The following is a 16730-nucleotide window of genomic DNA, read 5'->3' as shown; positions in this document are numbered from 1 at the left end:
TATGACCAAGAAAGAAACAAACAATCACCGTTCCTAGGACGAGGTCTACGGAGACCAATGGAGGATGGCGCAGAAGCAAGGCCAGGCCCAAGTTCCAATAACCCCAGCGGAAATGACGAATCGGATTTGATCACCTGGGAGGATGTTCCCCCAATACAGCCAGCAAAGAGTAAAAAAGTTCGCAAACACCGTGATTACACGGTAGCAGTTTCTTCGCGTGGCAGAGGTTGCCCAAAAAGGGAACCAGTAATCGAGCGACAAATAGGAGAAAGTGAACAGCAATGGGAAAGCAGATTAGCTGTTGAGGAGTTAGAACGTTATTTCAAAAGTGAACATCCGAGAACGTCAAGAGAAAAGGAGCGTTTGAAGGACGAGCAGGTCAAGGCCATTCGTGCTGTGAGCAAAGACATAATGTTTTATGAAAACTATGTCTCAAGAGCGAAAACTCCATCACCAGAGCGTCCGATTACCCCGCCAGGACCACCAATCAGAAGAGAAATGGAGCAATCATTGGAGATTGCTAGTATCGAACTTGGAAACCAGACTCTTCCAATTATTACACGAGGCGTGATGTTTGGAAATCTTAAGCCGATTCCCACCGACCCTAAAGTTGATCCACCACCTGGATCATGCATCAGCTGTTGGGAGATGGGACACCGGCGCAGCAAGTGTCCGAATCCGCATTATGGTTATTGCTGCAACTGTGGTAGGCGTGGAGTCACCATGACTGAATGTCCTCGATGTTCAGAGCAACATGCACTTGACATGATGAGGAAGTACGGAAAAACCAACTATAGTGATTACAGGTCCGAGCGAATGGAAAAGGTCAGAAAAAGGATGGCTGATTCAGGAAAATTGAGCGTTCAGGAGAAGCTTAGAAGAGATGCGGAACAAGGTACCAGCGCAAAACCATCAATCAAGGAGCAGCATAAGGAAGTAGCGGAGCTAAAGGTGATCACGATGTCAAAACGGAACACATCGGGTGTAGGCCGAGGATTCCGTAAGTTGGAATCTGTTGGATTAGAACGACCCGGACAAAGGACTCAAGAAGAGAACAATAACGATGAGAAGCGAGAATCAACGGAGAAGGAAGACTTGGACCCTGATGAAATATGGGCATTGTTGGAACAAGTTCCAACAGTAACATTGACTCCCACAAATTTACCTGTGGATCAGTCAACTCTACTTCCAAATTGGAATTTCCCACCACCGTTGCCATCACCGCCAGTGGTATACCACAGTTTACCAACATTAACGTTGCCTCAATCACCACAGATGTTACCAGAGCAGCTCGCTCAGCAGGATGACACCGACCGATTCATCGAGCAAACACGATCCTTTGCTCAAGCTCTAGTTGGATTGCCAGCCGATGCGATAACATTGGCTATGAGGGAATTCTTTGAGGAACGTAGAAGAGTTATCGAAAAGAGGAATTCAAGGGGGTAAACACTAAGAATGGTTAGAGTAATAACATTTTTTTTATTTTCATTTTTTATTTTTTTTTGAATTTGTTACGTTTTTGATTGCTACTAGCAACTAGTGTTATAGCGTCACTACAGGTAGTGACGAATAAGGAACGGGAATTGTGACAAGGTGAATTGTCACAGAACGCAAAATTGTTTTATTTTCATATTTGTCAGCGAGCACGATTTCCGTTTCAGAGACTACGTTCTCATGATTAGAATTAAATTAGACTTATTATTTTTTTTTGGTTTCAGTATTAAAATTTATTATAATTAATGAAAGTTATTTTGTTTATTTTATTCATTTATTATTTACGAATTTTTGTTGTAATATTTCTCGTAAGAAAATTAATCCCGAGAAATTAAGCTTTATTTTGAACGGACTATTTCCAACTGGCGTAGTAATCGGTTCGCAAGCAGTTCGATGTACCGTGTGAGTGACGGAGAGAAGGAGAGAAAGTACGTGTGAGTAAGAGAGAAAGAAAATGCGCGCGAGCTAGCAGACCACCGACGCCGGTTGTAATAAAAACAGATGGCGAAAAATCGTCAAGAGAATATGTTCCGAGAGTGTTAAGAGACAAGAGTTTTCTTTGATGTGATTTTGAGTGAGTTGAGTAATATCCGTAGTATTCTAAATTTAAAAGGAGAACTGTGAACTATTAATTGAGAACGATATTTATGTAGAGATAGACGTTAAATCGAGAGATTAGTTAAATTGCCAGAGTCAAAGGCAAGTGCGAACCAGAGTGTAAAGACGAAATTTCAAGTGAGAAACCATTGTTGGGAAACGACGAAGAATTGTAACCAGAGAAAGGCACCGTTCTTATTAATTGTCGCCAACATTTTCATTTGTTAACCGAATTGATCGGTAAGTCGGAAGGTTATTTTGTTGTGTTAATAAATTGAATATTTCTGCTTTAACTTACTAGTCTCAGTGGAATTCAACCCACCGCCTTCTCCTCCTTTTTTTGAGTCTCAAAATTAGTATTTGTGAAATTAAAAGAAAATTACTTTTGTTATTTTAAGTAAAATTCATAATTAAAATAACTGGCGCTCAACTGAGCATTATTGTTGATAAAATTTAAGTAGACCAATTTACAGTGATAATTTCAAAGTTAACAAATTCCTAGCGTCACCATTGTACTTGATAGTAAGAGTAGTTTTTGCTAGTAAATTAATAGTTCTATCAAGTTGAATTTTTATAAATTCAGGCCCTTCTTAAATTCGATAATTAGTAAATTATAATACTAATAAATTTCCAATTTATTGGGTCACAGGGTAAAAAGGGAGGGTTTAGATTTGGTGTTTTGAGGAGGCGTACATTGTCATTTTGGAGGAAGTAATGAGGTAGGTTAGGTAGGAGTGAGGTTAACTCAGGTACATTGGAAATTCAGATGTTGAAAGTCGTAAAACTGATGCTATTTTTATGATGAACCCGGATAACAATAATTGTAAAATATGTGTTTTCGTAGGCTTGGTTCATCTTTTTCCTAAATCCCTACAATAAAATAAAAACGTGAGAAACTAAAAATTTGAAAGATTAAGATGAGTTATAAATTTTTGTTAATGGCAAGATTTTTGACGCGATAGTAAAATAATAAAGTTTTACAATATCGTCTGTACTTCAAGCCTATAATATTTCTAATATTTTTTAACATTTGAAATTTATATAAATATATCGAAATAAATTTAAATTATGATTGATAAAATTATTACTCTAACATATCTGCCCCCTTTAGACGATCACGTTCAAAAGTAAAAAGATTTTTATCTTTACATATGAACATTATACTTTAAAAAACTACATAATGTGATTAATAATTATTATTTTTAAATAATTTTAACTGACTGAATAGAAATTTCATTCAATCCAAGGGCAAATGATAAACATTTTTTAGTGCGCGAGTATAAGTTCCCTTTACTGTCTTTAAAGTGACTGTACGCACAATTCCATCACGACCAAGATGAGTCTCAATAATGCGTGCGAGATTCCATTTTAGTGGTGGGAGATTGTCTTTCTTGACAACCACAAGAGTTCCGCAAGCGATATTGTCCTGATTATTGTTGGAGCAGGTCATTAGGATCAGATGAAAGCGGGGTAAGAGGGCGAGAGTTTAGAATAGCCTCCACTTCTACAACATAGGTATGCAACTGTTCGTATGTTAAAAGAGTATTACCTGCAATTCTTGTAAAATGATATTTGAAAGATTTGACTGCTGCTTCCCATAAGCCGCCAAAATGCGGAGCATGTGGGGGAATAAAACGCCAAGTTACCGCTTGTTCTAATAAGTAATTTTGAACCTTTTCTTCTTGTATTGTGGGAGACAACTGTTTCATTAAACCTTTTAGTTCGCTATTTGTACCTACAAAATTTGTTGCGTTATCAGAATTTATTGATTTTGATAACCCGCGACGTGCAAAAAATCGTTTAAGACAAGCTAGAAAGGCTTCAGTTGATAAATCACTGGCAAGTTCCAAGTGAACTGCCTTTGTAGCAAAACATACAAAAACAGATACGTATGTTTTAACCTTTGTTCTGTTTCGATGTCGATGTTCCTTTACGAAAAAAGGACCACAAAAATCGACGCCTACATTCAGAAATGGTTTAACCAATGAAAGTCGAGTTTTTGGTAAATTACCCATCATATATTTAATTTCTCGAGGTTTCACACGGAAACATGCGATATTGTCGCATTTACGAACAATTTGACGAGTCACATTTTTACCATCTATTGGCTAATAATTTTCCCAAACTCCGTAAAGAGTTGCATTTGTACCTGCATGAGATCTTTTAATGTGTTCATTTTGAATAATTAATTTTGTAACATGATGTCCTTTTGGTAACACAATAGGATGTTTTTGAGATTCGGGAATTTCGGCACGGTCTAATCTTCCTCCCACCCTTAACAATCCTTCTTCTAGAAAATGATTCAAATTAAGTAAACTACTTTTCGAATCAACGCATTCATTTTTTGATATTGCTAAAATTTCTTTGGAAAAAGCTTGAGCCTGTACCAATTTTAATACAACCTTTAAAGCCTCATGAAGTTCGTCATTTGAAAGAGAACTGTTTTTTCTTAACCTTTAATCACAGATTTTTAAACTATTAATAAATCTTAAACAATACGCAAAAATTCTTTGCAATTTTTTCAAAATACTATATCTTTCGAGAAGATCAATTGAACCTTTTAAAGTCATTACTAACGCGGTTGTTTTTGTTCGCTTTTCTAATATTTCTTGACCTTTAAATTCGAATTTTGGCCAAATTTTTCTTCATTTTCCTTGAGCCATTGAGGACCGTGAACCCACAAATCATTTTCGAGAAACTCATTAGGAAACTGACCGCGTGAAAGGCAGTCGGCTGGATTGTCCTGACTGGGGACATGCCTCCAATCAGTAGATCGAGAATTAGACTGTATTTCTGAAACTCGGTTAGCAACTTGTGAGGTTCAGTGTTTATCCAATTCAATGTAATAGTTGAATCGGACCAGAATGTTGATTTGCAAATTTTCAATTTAAGAGCACGAACTGTGCTTTTATATAATTGAATTAATAACACAGCTAAACATAACTCTAACCGAGGTAAAGATATTATTTTGAGAGGCGCAACACGAGATTTTAAACAAATGAGTTCACAATGAATTTTACCTGCACTGTCAATTGAAAGCAGGTTTAAGCACGCTCCATAGGCCTTCTCGCTTGCGTCACAAAAGCCATGAATTTGAAATTCAATAGATGATTCAAGGATTAAACAACGCTGAAAGCGTAAATTATTAATCAAAGGTAATTGATTCTTACAAACCAACCATTTTTCTAGAATTTCATTCGAAACTACATCGTCCCATCCCAATTGTTGTTTCCAAAGATCTTGGATCAATATTTTTTTCAATAACGATAACTGGACCTACTAACCCTGTTGGATCGAAAAGTTTTGCACATTTTGAGGTAATTGATCTTTTAGTGTCGCATTGTTTGAATCTAACGATTTTACCGAATAAAAAATAGAATCGGATCGAGGATCCCAGTTAATTCCGAAATCCTTAACTGAGTCTATATTATGTAACGACATAAACTCCTTCGAAAGATCTCCTACAAGCTCTTCACATAATTCACGTTTGTTTGAAGCCCATTTTCGAATAGGAAATCCTCCCTTGGCCAATAAATTAATTAAGTCATCACGAATTTGGCGAGCCTCAGAAATTGTTTGAGCGCCCGTTTGAAGGTCATCGACATAAAAATCTTCTTTTAGAATTCTTGAAGCCTCTGGAAATGCTTCTTGTTCATCGTCAGCTAATTAGTTCAATGTTGTGATTGCTAAAAATGGTGCACAAGAGGTGCCAAAAGCATAAAAACTCTGAGAGGCAGTGTTTTTTAAATCACCGAGTAAATAATTTTTTTCATTGGAAGGTAGTTCAGTTTGATATCTACCTGAAGATAAACGTTTAATTGATTGAATATAGTGAGACTCGGCCGTTTCTAATTCCCATAAAATTGGTAATTTATTGAGTTGAGTTAAGTTACACGAAATTTTGTTTTGGTGGTATTGTTTGGGCATTTTTGGACTAACAATACGACCTGACAGAATCCAACCGAATACGGTTTCTTGAAATACTGTTGTTTGATATGGAACCTTAATTCGACCTAAAAGCAACAATTCAAAGAAATTTTCAGCACTTATCAAAATGTCAATATCAGAAGATTTATGGAATTCTGGATCAGCTAAAAATATATTTTCTGGAATTTTTATCATATTTTTATCAAAAGCTGTCAAAGGCATTTTATCGAAAATTTCTTCGAAAATTAAGAAATCCAAATCTAAGTTAAAATCATCAGAATATCGAGATTTTATTTTCGTGGAAGTCCTATATTTAATTTTTGATTGCAAATTCTGAACTCCCTTTAAATGAATATTAATTAATTTCTTTAAAAGCCCTAGTGATTCCGCGCATTTATTACTGATTGAGCAGCATTGTGAACAAGAATCCAAAAAGGCTCGGCAGGGTTGATAATTACCTGAACTGTCGAGTATTTTAACAATAGCCGTCCCAAGAACTACCTGGCCTTGCGATGGAACTTGACAACTTATTAATGATGTCATAACTTCATTACTATGTTTTTCTTCATGATTGTCTTTGGGAAAATGCAATAAAACATTATGTCTACCTTTACAATGTTTACATAAAGGTTTACGGCAATCAATTGTTCGATGGATTCCCAAAAGACAATTATGACAAAGGGGTGATTTTTTCACAATTTCATAACGTTCTATCGGTGACATTTTTAAGAATTTATCACACGAATGTACTTGATGAGAACCAGAGCACGCATGACATACAGACTTGGAATTTTCGTTTTTAGAATCAACACTAGTTGCCATACAAGTTTGAGAAGGTCGAGTTGAATTACGAGAGTAATTGAGATTTGAGAGCTCTAAGTCTTTTTCGTACATTAACAAGTAACGATCGTATACTAAATTCCTTTGAAACATTACAGCGGTTCCACATGGAGGCAAAATCGCAACGACGTTGCGATTGTCGTGCTCCCACCATCCCATCTACACAATGCTTTCCCCTCATGACGTCACAGGCGGGGAGTGCATTGAGTAGATGGGATGGTGGGAGCACGACAATCGCAACGTCGCTGCGATTTTGCCTCCATGTGGAACCGCTGTTAGGAATTTTAAAAAGAGCACTTACATGACTATTAACGATATATTTGCGAGTATGATATCGTTCTTTTAAAAGATCCCATGCAATTTGATAATTGTTGACAGTTTTCTCGAGAGAGGCAATGACTTCCGCTGCTTCATCCTTGACACATGCCTTTAAATAATGAAATTTCTGAATGTTCGGAATGTGAGGATTATCATGACACATAGATTTAAATGAATCATGGAATGAAAGCCATGTGTCAAAACTACCATGAAAGGTTGGTGTTTGAAGCTAAGGAAGTTCAAATCGCGCTTGAAATCGAAGTTGTTCATGAACAACTTTCTCTTTTCTCTTTCTCAACATTCTCTGTTTTGAATTTTATAAATCTAACGTTAAATTCGTAATCAGCGACCCAAAAAACCTTTAGATACCAATTTTCGTAAAAATTCAACCATTTTTTAAAAATTCGTCCGCCATATTGGATCCGCCATTTTGAATTTTATAAATCTGACGTTAAATTCGTAATCAGCGACCCCAAAAACCTCCGAGTAATAAGATTCAAGCAAATCTGTCATTATTTAAAAAAGTTCTCCTGTCATTTAAAATCCGCTGTTTTTTGAGGCTATGTCAAAATCCTGACGTGATGGAGCAAAACGGACTTCATATTCGTGTTCAGCGCATCAAAATACATAAGAAAAGGGTGGTTTCATTCCTCGGCCAGGGTGCTTTTATTTTTTTGTGTGGCTGTGTAATTTATACATCCTGGTATAGAATTGACTTCGTTTTGAGAATTTAAACTATTCTAAGACTCATTATCTCTAGAATCATTGTTAACAATTTTAAAACAGGGGGTTTTTATATATTTTTAAAAAGACCGCAAATGTAATGATACCGATTTTCAAAACTATCTCTTTCAGGGGAGTGTTCTACTTCTGTTTCATCAACTAAAGCCTCATCTAACTCATCTTGTATTTTATGAAAGCTATCCCAAAATAAAAGGTGTTTTTCTAATCTGTCTTGTAAATTAAGAGAATCAAAATTAGTTTCTTCATTGATAGCCGCGAGTAATTTTTCAGCATTGGTCAGTTGACGTTTTATATCCCCTCGAGATTTTCTGAATACTGCATGTTTTTCTTTCGGTAACATATTAAAATTAAATTGAAACACGCGGAACAGTTACAACCTATCTCAAGAAGTAAATTGCCTTAAATAATGGAATCAAGGAAAACTGGTAGCTCTGTTGACTTACTTTGATGATGAAACTGCAACCGGATGAGTTGTTGGTTCCCTTGGAATAAAGTTCTGTGTCGTTGACTCCAATAATTTGATTTTGAAACTTCAAATAAATCGCCTTGGATGAATGATCCACTTCACAGGTGGGAAGAACTGCTTCAGGTATATTTCCTTTTTAATGTCAAAAGATGTGAAAATCTCTCAAGTCGTTAAAGTCTTTCTCGATTAAGTTTCGGCAAACACAGATTGAAAACGAGCACTATAAAGTTCACTGTATTAGGTGGATTTCACGTCAGTTCAACACACACGTCAGTTCAATTAGAACCGAAGTTATAGCACTTTCAAAAAAAGACAACAATTTTGAAAATGCCATATTTTTAGTAATTTTCAAAATTTTGAAAAAATATTTGGTGGAGTTGTTTATCACTATAAAAGTAATAAATTTACAAAAGTACAGCCAAATCCCATCAAGTCATGGAAATAAGTGTGTTGAACTAATGTGGAATCCACCATTATCATCATTACAGCACCGAGTTGCTTTGTAACACGCACTGTTCGTGTTGTATACACAAGACACTATTAATAAGTTCAAAATTGTCCAAAAAATGTCACTTAACAAAGCACGGTTTCACTTGAAGATCGAGTAAAACTATTCGGCTTGAAGGACCATTTGTTTGTGGTGATGCATGCAAGGTTATGTTTTTTAAAATAAAACCAATGTTACGTTCGAAACGTAACTATTTTAATTTTTTTTAAATTTTATTAAGATTATATAGAATCTAAAATGGGTAAACTTGTTAATTAAAATTAAGTACACCTTACACTAAACAAGCATAAAATAAATGCTAAGGATTAATATATATATATATTACTCATCAATTTGTTATTACAAACCATAGAGAAAATCCATAAAAAGAAATAGTTATTTTAAATTTTCTTTTAGTATTTAAAATTACTAAATTATCGTCTCGATAAAAAGAATATGAAAAGAAATCATTTAAGGAAATGTAGCGACCGTCTCGGGAATTCGTCAATTCTGCAAAAGTAGCCACTTACACCAAGACTCTTTAAAGTACTTATAAAAAATTACTAATAAAGGAGAATACATATACACACGTGCAAAATCCAATAGAGAACAACGAACTGTATCACGCCATTTACCAAGGAATTTGCAAGCTTGCAAAAAGCTTCCTTAGTAACAATAAAGTATTGGCGGGCCGTGTGCATAAGTTTCTCCCACCTACAAAAATTGAGTCAAATTCTAAGGTGTGAACGATTTCCTTTTTGGATTAATCGAGGAGTCCTAATAATCATTTCCCGCAAGGCGGACGTTTGATTTAGTTTATATTGAGTATTTCCCGCAGAGCGGACGTTTACTATATCCTTATTTTTTCTTTTCCCGCAAAAGGCGGAAGTAGATTATTTTTCTTATCCCCAAAGACAAGGGTTGAAATTAAAATATTGAAGTGAGTGTTTTCTTAAAAAGATAGATTTATAGAATTCTGATATTGTTATTTAACAAGATTATTTAAAGAAAAGAAATCAAATAAAAAAGAATATATTAAAATATACAAAAAAAAACAAGTAAAGAAGTAAAATATTAAAAAAGTGAATATTTAAAAGAGTGATTTTAAAATAAAAGAGAATAATAAGAAAGTAAAATTCATTTAGCTATAAGCTATAGTGTTTTTCTGAGTGATTTAATTAAAATCTCAAAGTGAAGTTCAGTTAATGTCATAATATATTAAAAAAAACGAATACAAGATATTGAAATTCAAGCCTTGTATTTGAGATCTAAGACCTTTTACTCTCAGTCTCTTTAAATTCTGGAATTTATTCAGAAAATAAGATAAATGTTTAAATACGGTGATCCCGAATTTTAAGCATCACAAATATTATTTTTGAATATTGTCTCAGATTTAGACCAATCAGAGAGTACAAATTTAATTTTAAAAAAATAAAGAAAACGAAATTACGTTTTTATAAAGAGTAAAAAGTATAAAATATTGATAAGAGCATAATTGAAATTAAAAACGGGATATCATCCATAAGTGTCGATATTACCCTATATAATAAAAAAGGAGAAAAATATTTTCTCGTACTAAAAAGAAATTAATTCATTGTAAATTACAATTGGTGAGTAAACTATATAATAATTCCACATTTATAAATTTTCATGACACATACACACACACATACAAGGTGAAATTAATGTTAATATAGTAATTTTCTTTGTTTAATAAAAGTGTTCATGTTACGAAAGTTAAAGAATTTACATCGTTTATTGTATTCTTAAAGGGGGCAATTTTAATAATTCTTAATACTGAATATATATATACATTATTTTCAAGGGATAATTTTATTGTAACTATTACTGTATTTTTCTTGTTATTGCTACTTTATTCTTATGTTTTAAATAAAATAACCTAGATTATGTCATTAATATTTTAGAGTAATTATTTGTGTCTTATAACCTATTTCCACCCATCTTTTAATATTCTTTCATAAACCTTAAATACCGTCTAATCGGAGACGTTGAACTGATAACGTACTTAAAGGGGGGATCCTAAATTTTTAATTACAGTATTTATTTGAAGTTAATTTAACATCCATTTTTCTTACTATAAAATACTGAGCGTTTTATTGATTTAAAACTATTAAAAATTCTTTTTAATACAGTTAAGTCCGAATTCGATAAAATTATAAAATCTTTTAAATTAATAATAATTAAATTATAAACAATCGAATTCAAACATAACAAAATGGTGGCAGCGGTGGGATTTCCTTTTTATATTTTGTTGAAAGAATAAAAAAAATTTATAAAGGTTGGAAATAGTTATTTTTAGAAGAAAATATTTTTTTGACACTTATACAATTACACAAAACGCAAATACACATTGAATTAAATTTCGTGCTGATGCACCAATTATTTATCTAAATGAAATTGTTGTTAATGAAACTTTTCTTTTCAGAAATAAAATTTTTTTAATTCAGAAATACTGAATTTTTGAAAAGTGCGAATTTTAGATATTTTTTTATACTCGCTAAAGTCGAGTTTTTAGGGAACGGTAACTACACTTGCAATCGGCAAGCTGTAATTTCCTAAAAAAAGCGGCCCCTTTTCCTCGAATAAAAAACCAACCTTGTCGGAAGTGCGTAGGACACTTGGACAAGTGAGAAGATTAAAAAAAAAGAAATTTTTACGAAAAATGATGACGATTAATTAGGATGATGACTCAAAGTTAAAAAAAATAATAAAAAAAATATTTTTATAAACCTATACATAAAGGATCAAGGTTTCAAGTAAAATTATAATTCTAAATAAATTTTACTTCATATTCATTTTAACGAATAATAGATTTAAATCAAATAAAATAAAAGCAGAATAAGACGACGTAAGCATGCTACAGAAGACATTTGATACTTTACTGAAACTATTTTATTTTTCAAATTTTCTTTATGTTAATCTCGTTATTTTTTAAAATGATAATTAATTTAAATAAAAAATTTTACTTGGTTTATAAACATTAATATAAAGATTGATTAAAAAAAAAGATTGTTAAAAATGGGAATTTTTTTAATATAATAAATATTCAAGTTTAAAAAAAAAGTTAAATAATATATAAAACATTTCCAAGATTGAGGAAGAGTGCTGACGATTCAAACTGGGTAGAATTGCAAAGTCAAGGCCGGTCATAACCAGCAAGAATTAAAAAGAACAATATATATAAATTTATCTCTAACAAAAATGGTGGAAATTTTTTTATTTTAAAATAAATTTAATAAATAAGTACTTATTTGAAATTTTGAATAAAATTGATAAATATTTTTCTGAGTTAAATGTTTCTTAAATTTAAAAAAAAACAATTCATAGATTCATACAGTAAAGAAAAATGTAAAAATTTTATTTTCATTAAGAAAATCTATTATCTATTCATCTATTATGAACATTTAACGTTATGAACATTATGAAACAGTTTCATTTAAAAATTAGTTAAACAAATCAATTACCTTTTATTGCTTATGTTTAAATCGTATTAAATCATAAAATGGGATCAGTGTATGAAGCAATGTTACGGAGAGGCTACATAGAAAAATGGAAATCGGAGGGATATAATTTTAAAGTAAAGGACCATGAAAGTATTTTTAGAGATCAATGTTACAAAAATGTGTACCAAGAAAACTGTAACATTAGGCAGGATGGTCACAGGATAGAAGAAAGTGATTATGATCCAGATTTTGATTATTTTAATTATATTAAACCACAAATGGATCATGAGAATCGTTACAACCATAAAAATGTGAAAAACCAAGGTAACATGTATGAACTAGATGCATCGAAAAAATACGAACAACAATGTAACCGACAGCGGAAAAGAGGAAAGAACCAACGACGAAGGCAACGATTTAATAGAAGGTCCAATGACAACAACGAATTCAACAACCAAAATGGGACCATGAATTCCAAAGATCAATGGCAAAGTATAAACGTAACATCTCAGGATTATGAAAAAAAAAATTTGTATAACGCTGATGAAAATTTTAAAGAGTATAACATTCAGAACAGAAATTTACAGCACAGATTTATCGACGAAGAAGAAAGCATCTATCTCAGAGACGAATATAGAAGATACAACATGCAAGATGATTTCGGAAGAAAGGAACTTAGAGAGTATAGATGCACTAACTATGATGAATCGTATATGAACTGTGAGGAACCATATTTTTTAAATGAGCATTTCGAAACAAATGAGTTTATAGAAACCAGGTTTAAAAATGAAAAAATATATGATCATGATTTCACAATACCACCAATTATTTTTAAAGATTCGCCCAGAAACCAAAGCCCTTTAAAGGACAAAAAACAATTGGATCATAATGTATCACTCTCCATAAAAGAACCACATCTACAATCAGAAAACGAAGAATCAAGTGACATGAAAGTAATTCATAATCCAGAGGAATCTTCAGAAAATGAACAAACAGCGTTGTATGTAAGTCCCATTACATATACTACAGAAGAAAATATCAGTATCAATGAAAAACTTCCAGATAATAAAATAGTAGATACAATCGGGGATTGTAATATAAAAGTAGATTTGTTGAAAGCAGAAAACCAAAATTATTTTCTGAACAACGAAATGTTTGAAGGCGGTAAAAAAATAAAGTGGAGACTTTACAAAATACTGATTCAAAAAGAAGCAAACCTGCAAAGAAGTTAGAGAAAAGAAACCAATTAAAAAATTATTCCTATCCTCATAAGGAAACTCTACTACTAAAAAATGATACTTCAGAATCTAAAGTTATCCATGGACTAAATGAAACAAAACCAGATCAAAAAAGAAATGAAAAAGTAATTAAGAAGAAGGAAGAATTTTTAGATAATAAACAGACTAATCATCAGAATATCACGGTCATAGATAATTTATTTTCAATAATAAAATATGTAAATTCCGACAGTCCTATTATCAAACTAAGAAAAGGAAAACCCCCGGGTAAAATCAAATCAGTAGTTGAAGAACAATTTGATGTGAAAAGTGCAGAAGGAAGAAAAGAAGAAGAATTTAGTGGTCAAATGGTAAATGAAAAAGTCATCATTTTAGCAGATACATATGCTAAAGAAGAAGAATTTCCCATAAATAAGACTTTTTCATCTCACAAAAGTGTTAATCAAGAAAGTTTAGAAATGATTGAAAGAAATAGCAAATTATCAGAAAAAGATCAAAAATATTTTTTGGATAAATTTTTACTCGAATCAAATGAGGAAAACGAAATAAAAAATGAAGAAATATACAAATTCGAAAGGAAAACAGATACTATAAACATGGAGGAGAAAAAGAAGACAATGACACTAAACACTCTTACTCAGCAAAATTTTCGCTCAACAAGACTATTGCCATTCACACAGAAGAACATTTTGGTGAACCTGAATTCAGAAATATATGACAGAGGAAGAATGTGGATTATTTTTGAGAAATTAATTATTAAAAAAAAAGAAATTCATCTGGTCCACGACAAACGGATGAATCTTTGTAGAAATTTAAAGCACAAATTAAATGTGCATTGTTTTGAAGAATGTGAAATATTACGAAGCAAAACACCAAAAATACTAGAAACAAAACTTAGCTTCAACAGGTTGGGTATCGGTTAAGCATAAGAAAGCTTCAATTTTTTTATTTGGCTACAAACAACATAAACAAACTATATAATAATCGTTTAATTTAAAATAAAGGGTACTCATAAAAAAACATAATATAAACATAGAACATAGAACAAAAAAAAGTATATCATAGCTTATTATACTTATTGCTTCATTAAATGGGATATAGAATTTAAATGGGTTTTTCTCAATGTTACAAGAGATGCATTTGGAGTTATTAAGTGAAGCACATAGTAAAAGAAAATAAATACATATGTAGAAATACAAAATATGCTTTATAAATGTTTACTAATAACAGAAGTAAAAGGTTATTTTTTTTGTGTAAAATTTTTATAGATTTTACATGTGAGTGTTATTGGGGTAAATTTCAGTAAATATCTTTTGTCCCGAAATAATCTCTGTATAAAAAATTAACAACATAAATTAAATTACTTGTAAACATTCAGTTTGATGCTATAAATAGACATAAACTTCATTTAACACAACATTAATGTTTTAAAATAAGGGTAAAACTAGATTCCAATTTTTAGTAATATTGGCAAACAAGTCAAATTATAACTTAACTATAACACTTGTCCTTTTCAAGTAATTTTCGTTGAGGATTTTATTTTATTCACAACTGACGGTATTAAATTTGTGATTATACTTAATGCAACTATTAAAATTAAAATGCTTACTTATTACATTACCATATTTTCTTCTAAGAAAATATCAAGGTATATGATTGTATTGACTAACAACCGAAATCTCAAGTTGAATTACTAATAAAACAAATGACATTTAAGCTCTAATCAAATTATGCTTTTGACTAACTTGTAAAATATAAATATTTGTCAATAATACTTTAAGAGTATTCTTTAATACAAGACAGCACTAAAGAAAATAAGCCTTAAAGTTTTAAAAGAAACCGTAACTTAATCACAGAAAGACAAATATACTCAAATATTGTTAGACATTTAAAAAAAAATTAAACAAAGACTCAACTGATACAAAAAATAATTTTCGAAAGGTTTGCTTATAGTCATTTGTCATACTAAAAAAAATGAACTTTAGATTTTCAAAGATTTCAATGTTTTTGAGTTCCATGCTATATGTATAATGTTTTTATTGTTCAATATTATTCATAATTAAAACTAAAATTAATTTCTGGATCAATTTTTTGAAAGGTCCTACCACAGTATAATTTTTAAATACAAAAATTAATAATTGTAAATTGAAATAAAATACAGAGAAAATGTATAAAATTAGACAGGTGTACGAACTTGGTTACGCGACACTGTGTAAGGTTACATCTCATGTGACTAGGTCAGTAGCAAGAAAACATTATATGAAATACCTGCGTAGACAATTAAAATTCTCATTCACTTTTATGTAATTTAAATAAAATATATATTTCTTATTATTTCTTGTTCTCCAAAAAAATAAAATCCGACAAATTAAAAAAGTATATTTTAATGAAATTAGTAACCAAATTATGCACAATGTCTAAGAAGCAAAGTTATAAATAACGCATAGAACAAATAAAAGATATCTTAACATTTTATTAAACTTTGAAATTAGGATACATAACTTTTCTTTAAACATTAATTTAAGGCAAATAAATAATTTCAAATTAGCAAAAAAATTGAATTAGAATTTTAAAAAATCAAGAATTCTATTTAAAATTTTAAAATTAAAAAAAGGTCGAAATATTATAACATTATTGAATACACAAATTTATAAGAAAACAATTTCTCATAAAAATTAAAAAAAAATATAAACAAAACACCTTCACTAAAAATAGGTACTAACATTCTTTTAAACAACAAGTGTATATATAATCTTTATCAATACTAAAAAATTAACCAAATTTATGTTCGAATTAAAGTTCAAAATATCACTAATATGTCTTAATAATGAAAAATTATAATATTCATTGAAATATTTAGTAATTACGTTTTATGGATGTTCTGATTAAAATAGACTAAATTGTAAATTAAAACATGCGCCTAAAATAACTCTAGAAAATGCAACTAATTTTCTTATAACACTTTAAAAACCATAAAACAGTAATATCAAGAAAGAACACTGTACATTTCGAGCATAAATGAAACTGTTGTAACATCAATAACAAATTATATAAATTATCAAGTTTAAAAATATTAAATTGAAACTTTTAATATTAAAGAATTTTTTTTGTAAAAGATAAAAGCAGAAATAAAATTATTTCTTTTAGAAAGCTAA

General features: G+C 31.0%; 1 protein-coding gene across 2 annotated transcripts in view; it reads left to right on the top strand.

The window, feature by feature from the left end:
- The first annotated feature begins 19 nt into the window (after window positions 1–19).
- LOC122509726 overlaps window positions 20–16730 on the top strand; it is a 261290-nt gene continuing 244579 nt past the window's right edge. For both annotated transcript variants that reach the window (XM_043623958.1, XM_043623957.1), the window contains exon 1: window positions 20–2331. In XM_043623958.1, coding sequence (XP_043479893.1) covers window positions 58–1446 — 1389 coding nt within the window. In that variant the 5' untranslated portion in view covers window positions 20–57 and the 3' untranslated portion in view covers window positions 1447–2331. The remainder of the gene's footprint in view (window positions 2332–16730) is intronic.

This window comes from Leptopilina heterotoma, unplaced genomic scaffold, assembly GCF_015476425.1.
Source record: "Leptopilina heterotoma isolate Lh14 unplaced genomic scaffold, ASM1547642v1 Lhet_62, whole genome shotgun sequence".
NCBI classification, from domain to species: Eukaryota; Metazoa; Arthropoda; class Insecta; order Hymenoptera; family Figitidae; genus Leptopilina; species Leptopilina heterotoma.
This window is presented reverse-complemented; position numbering and strand designations above follow the sequence as displayed.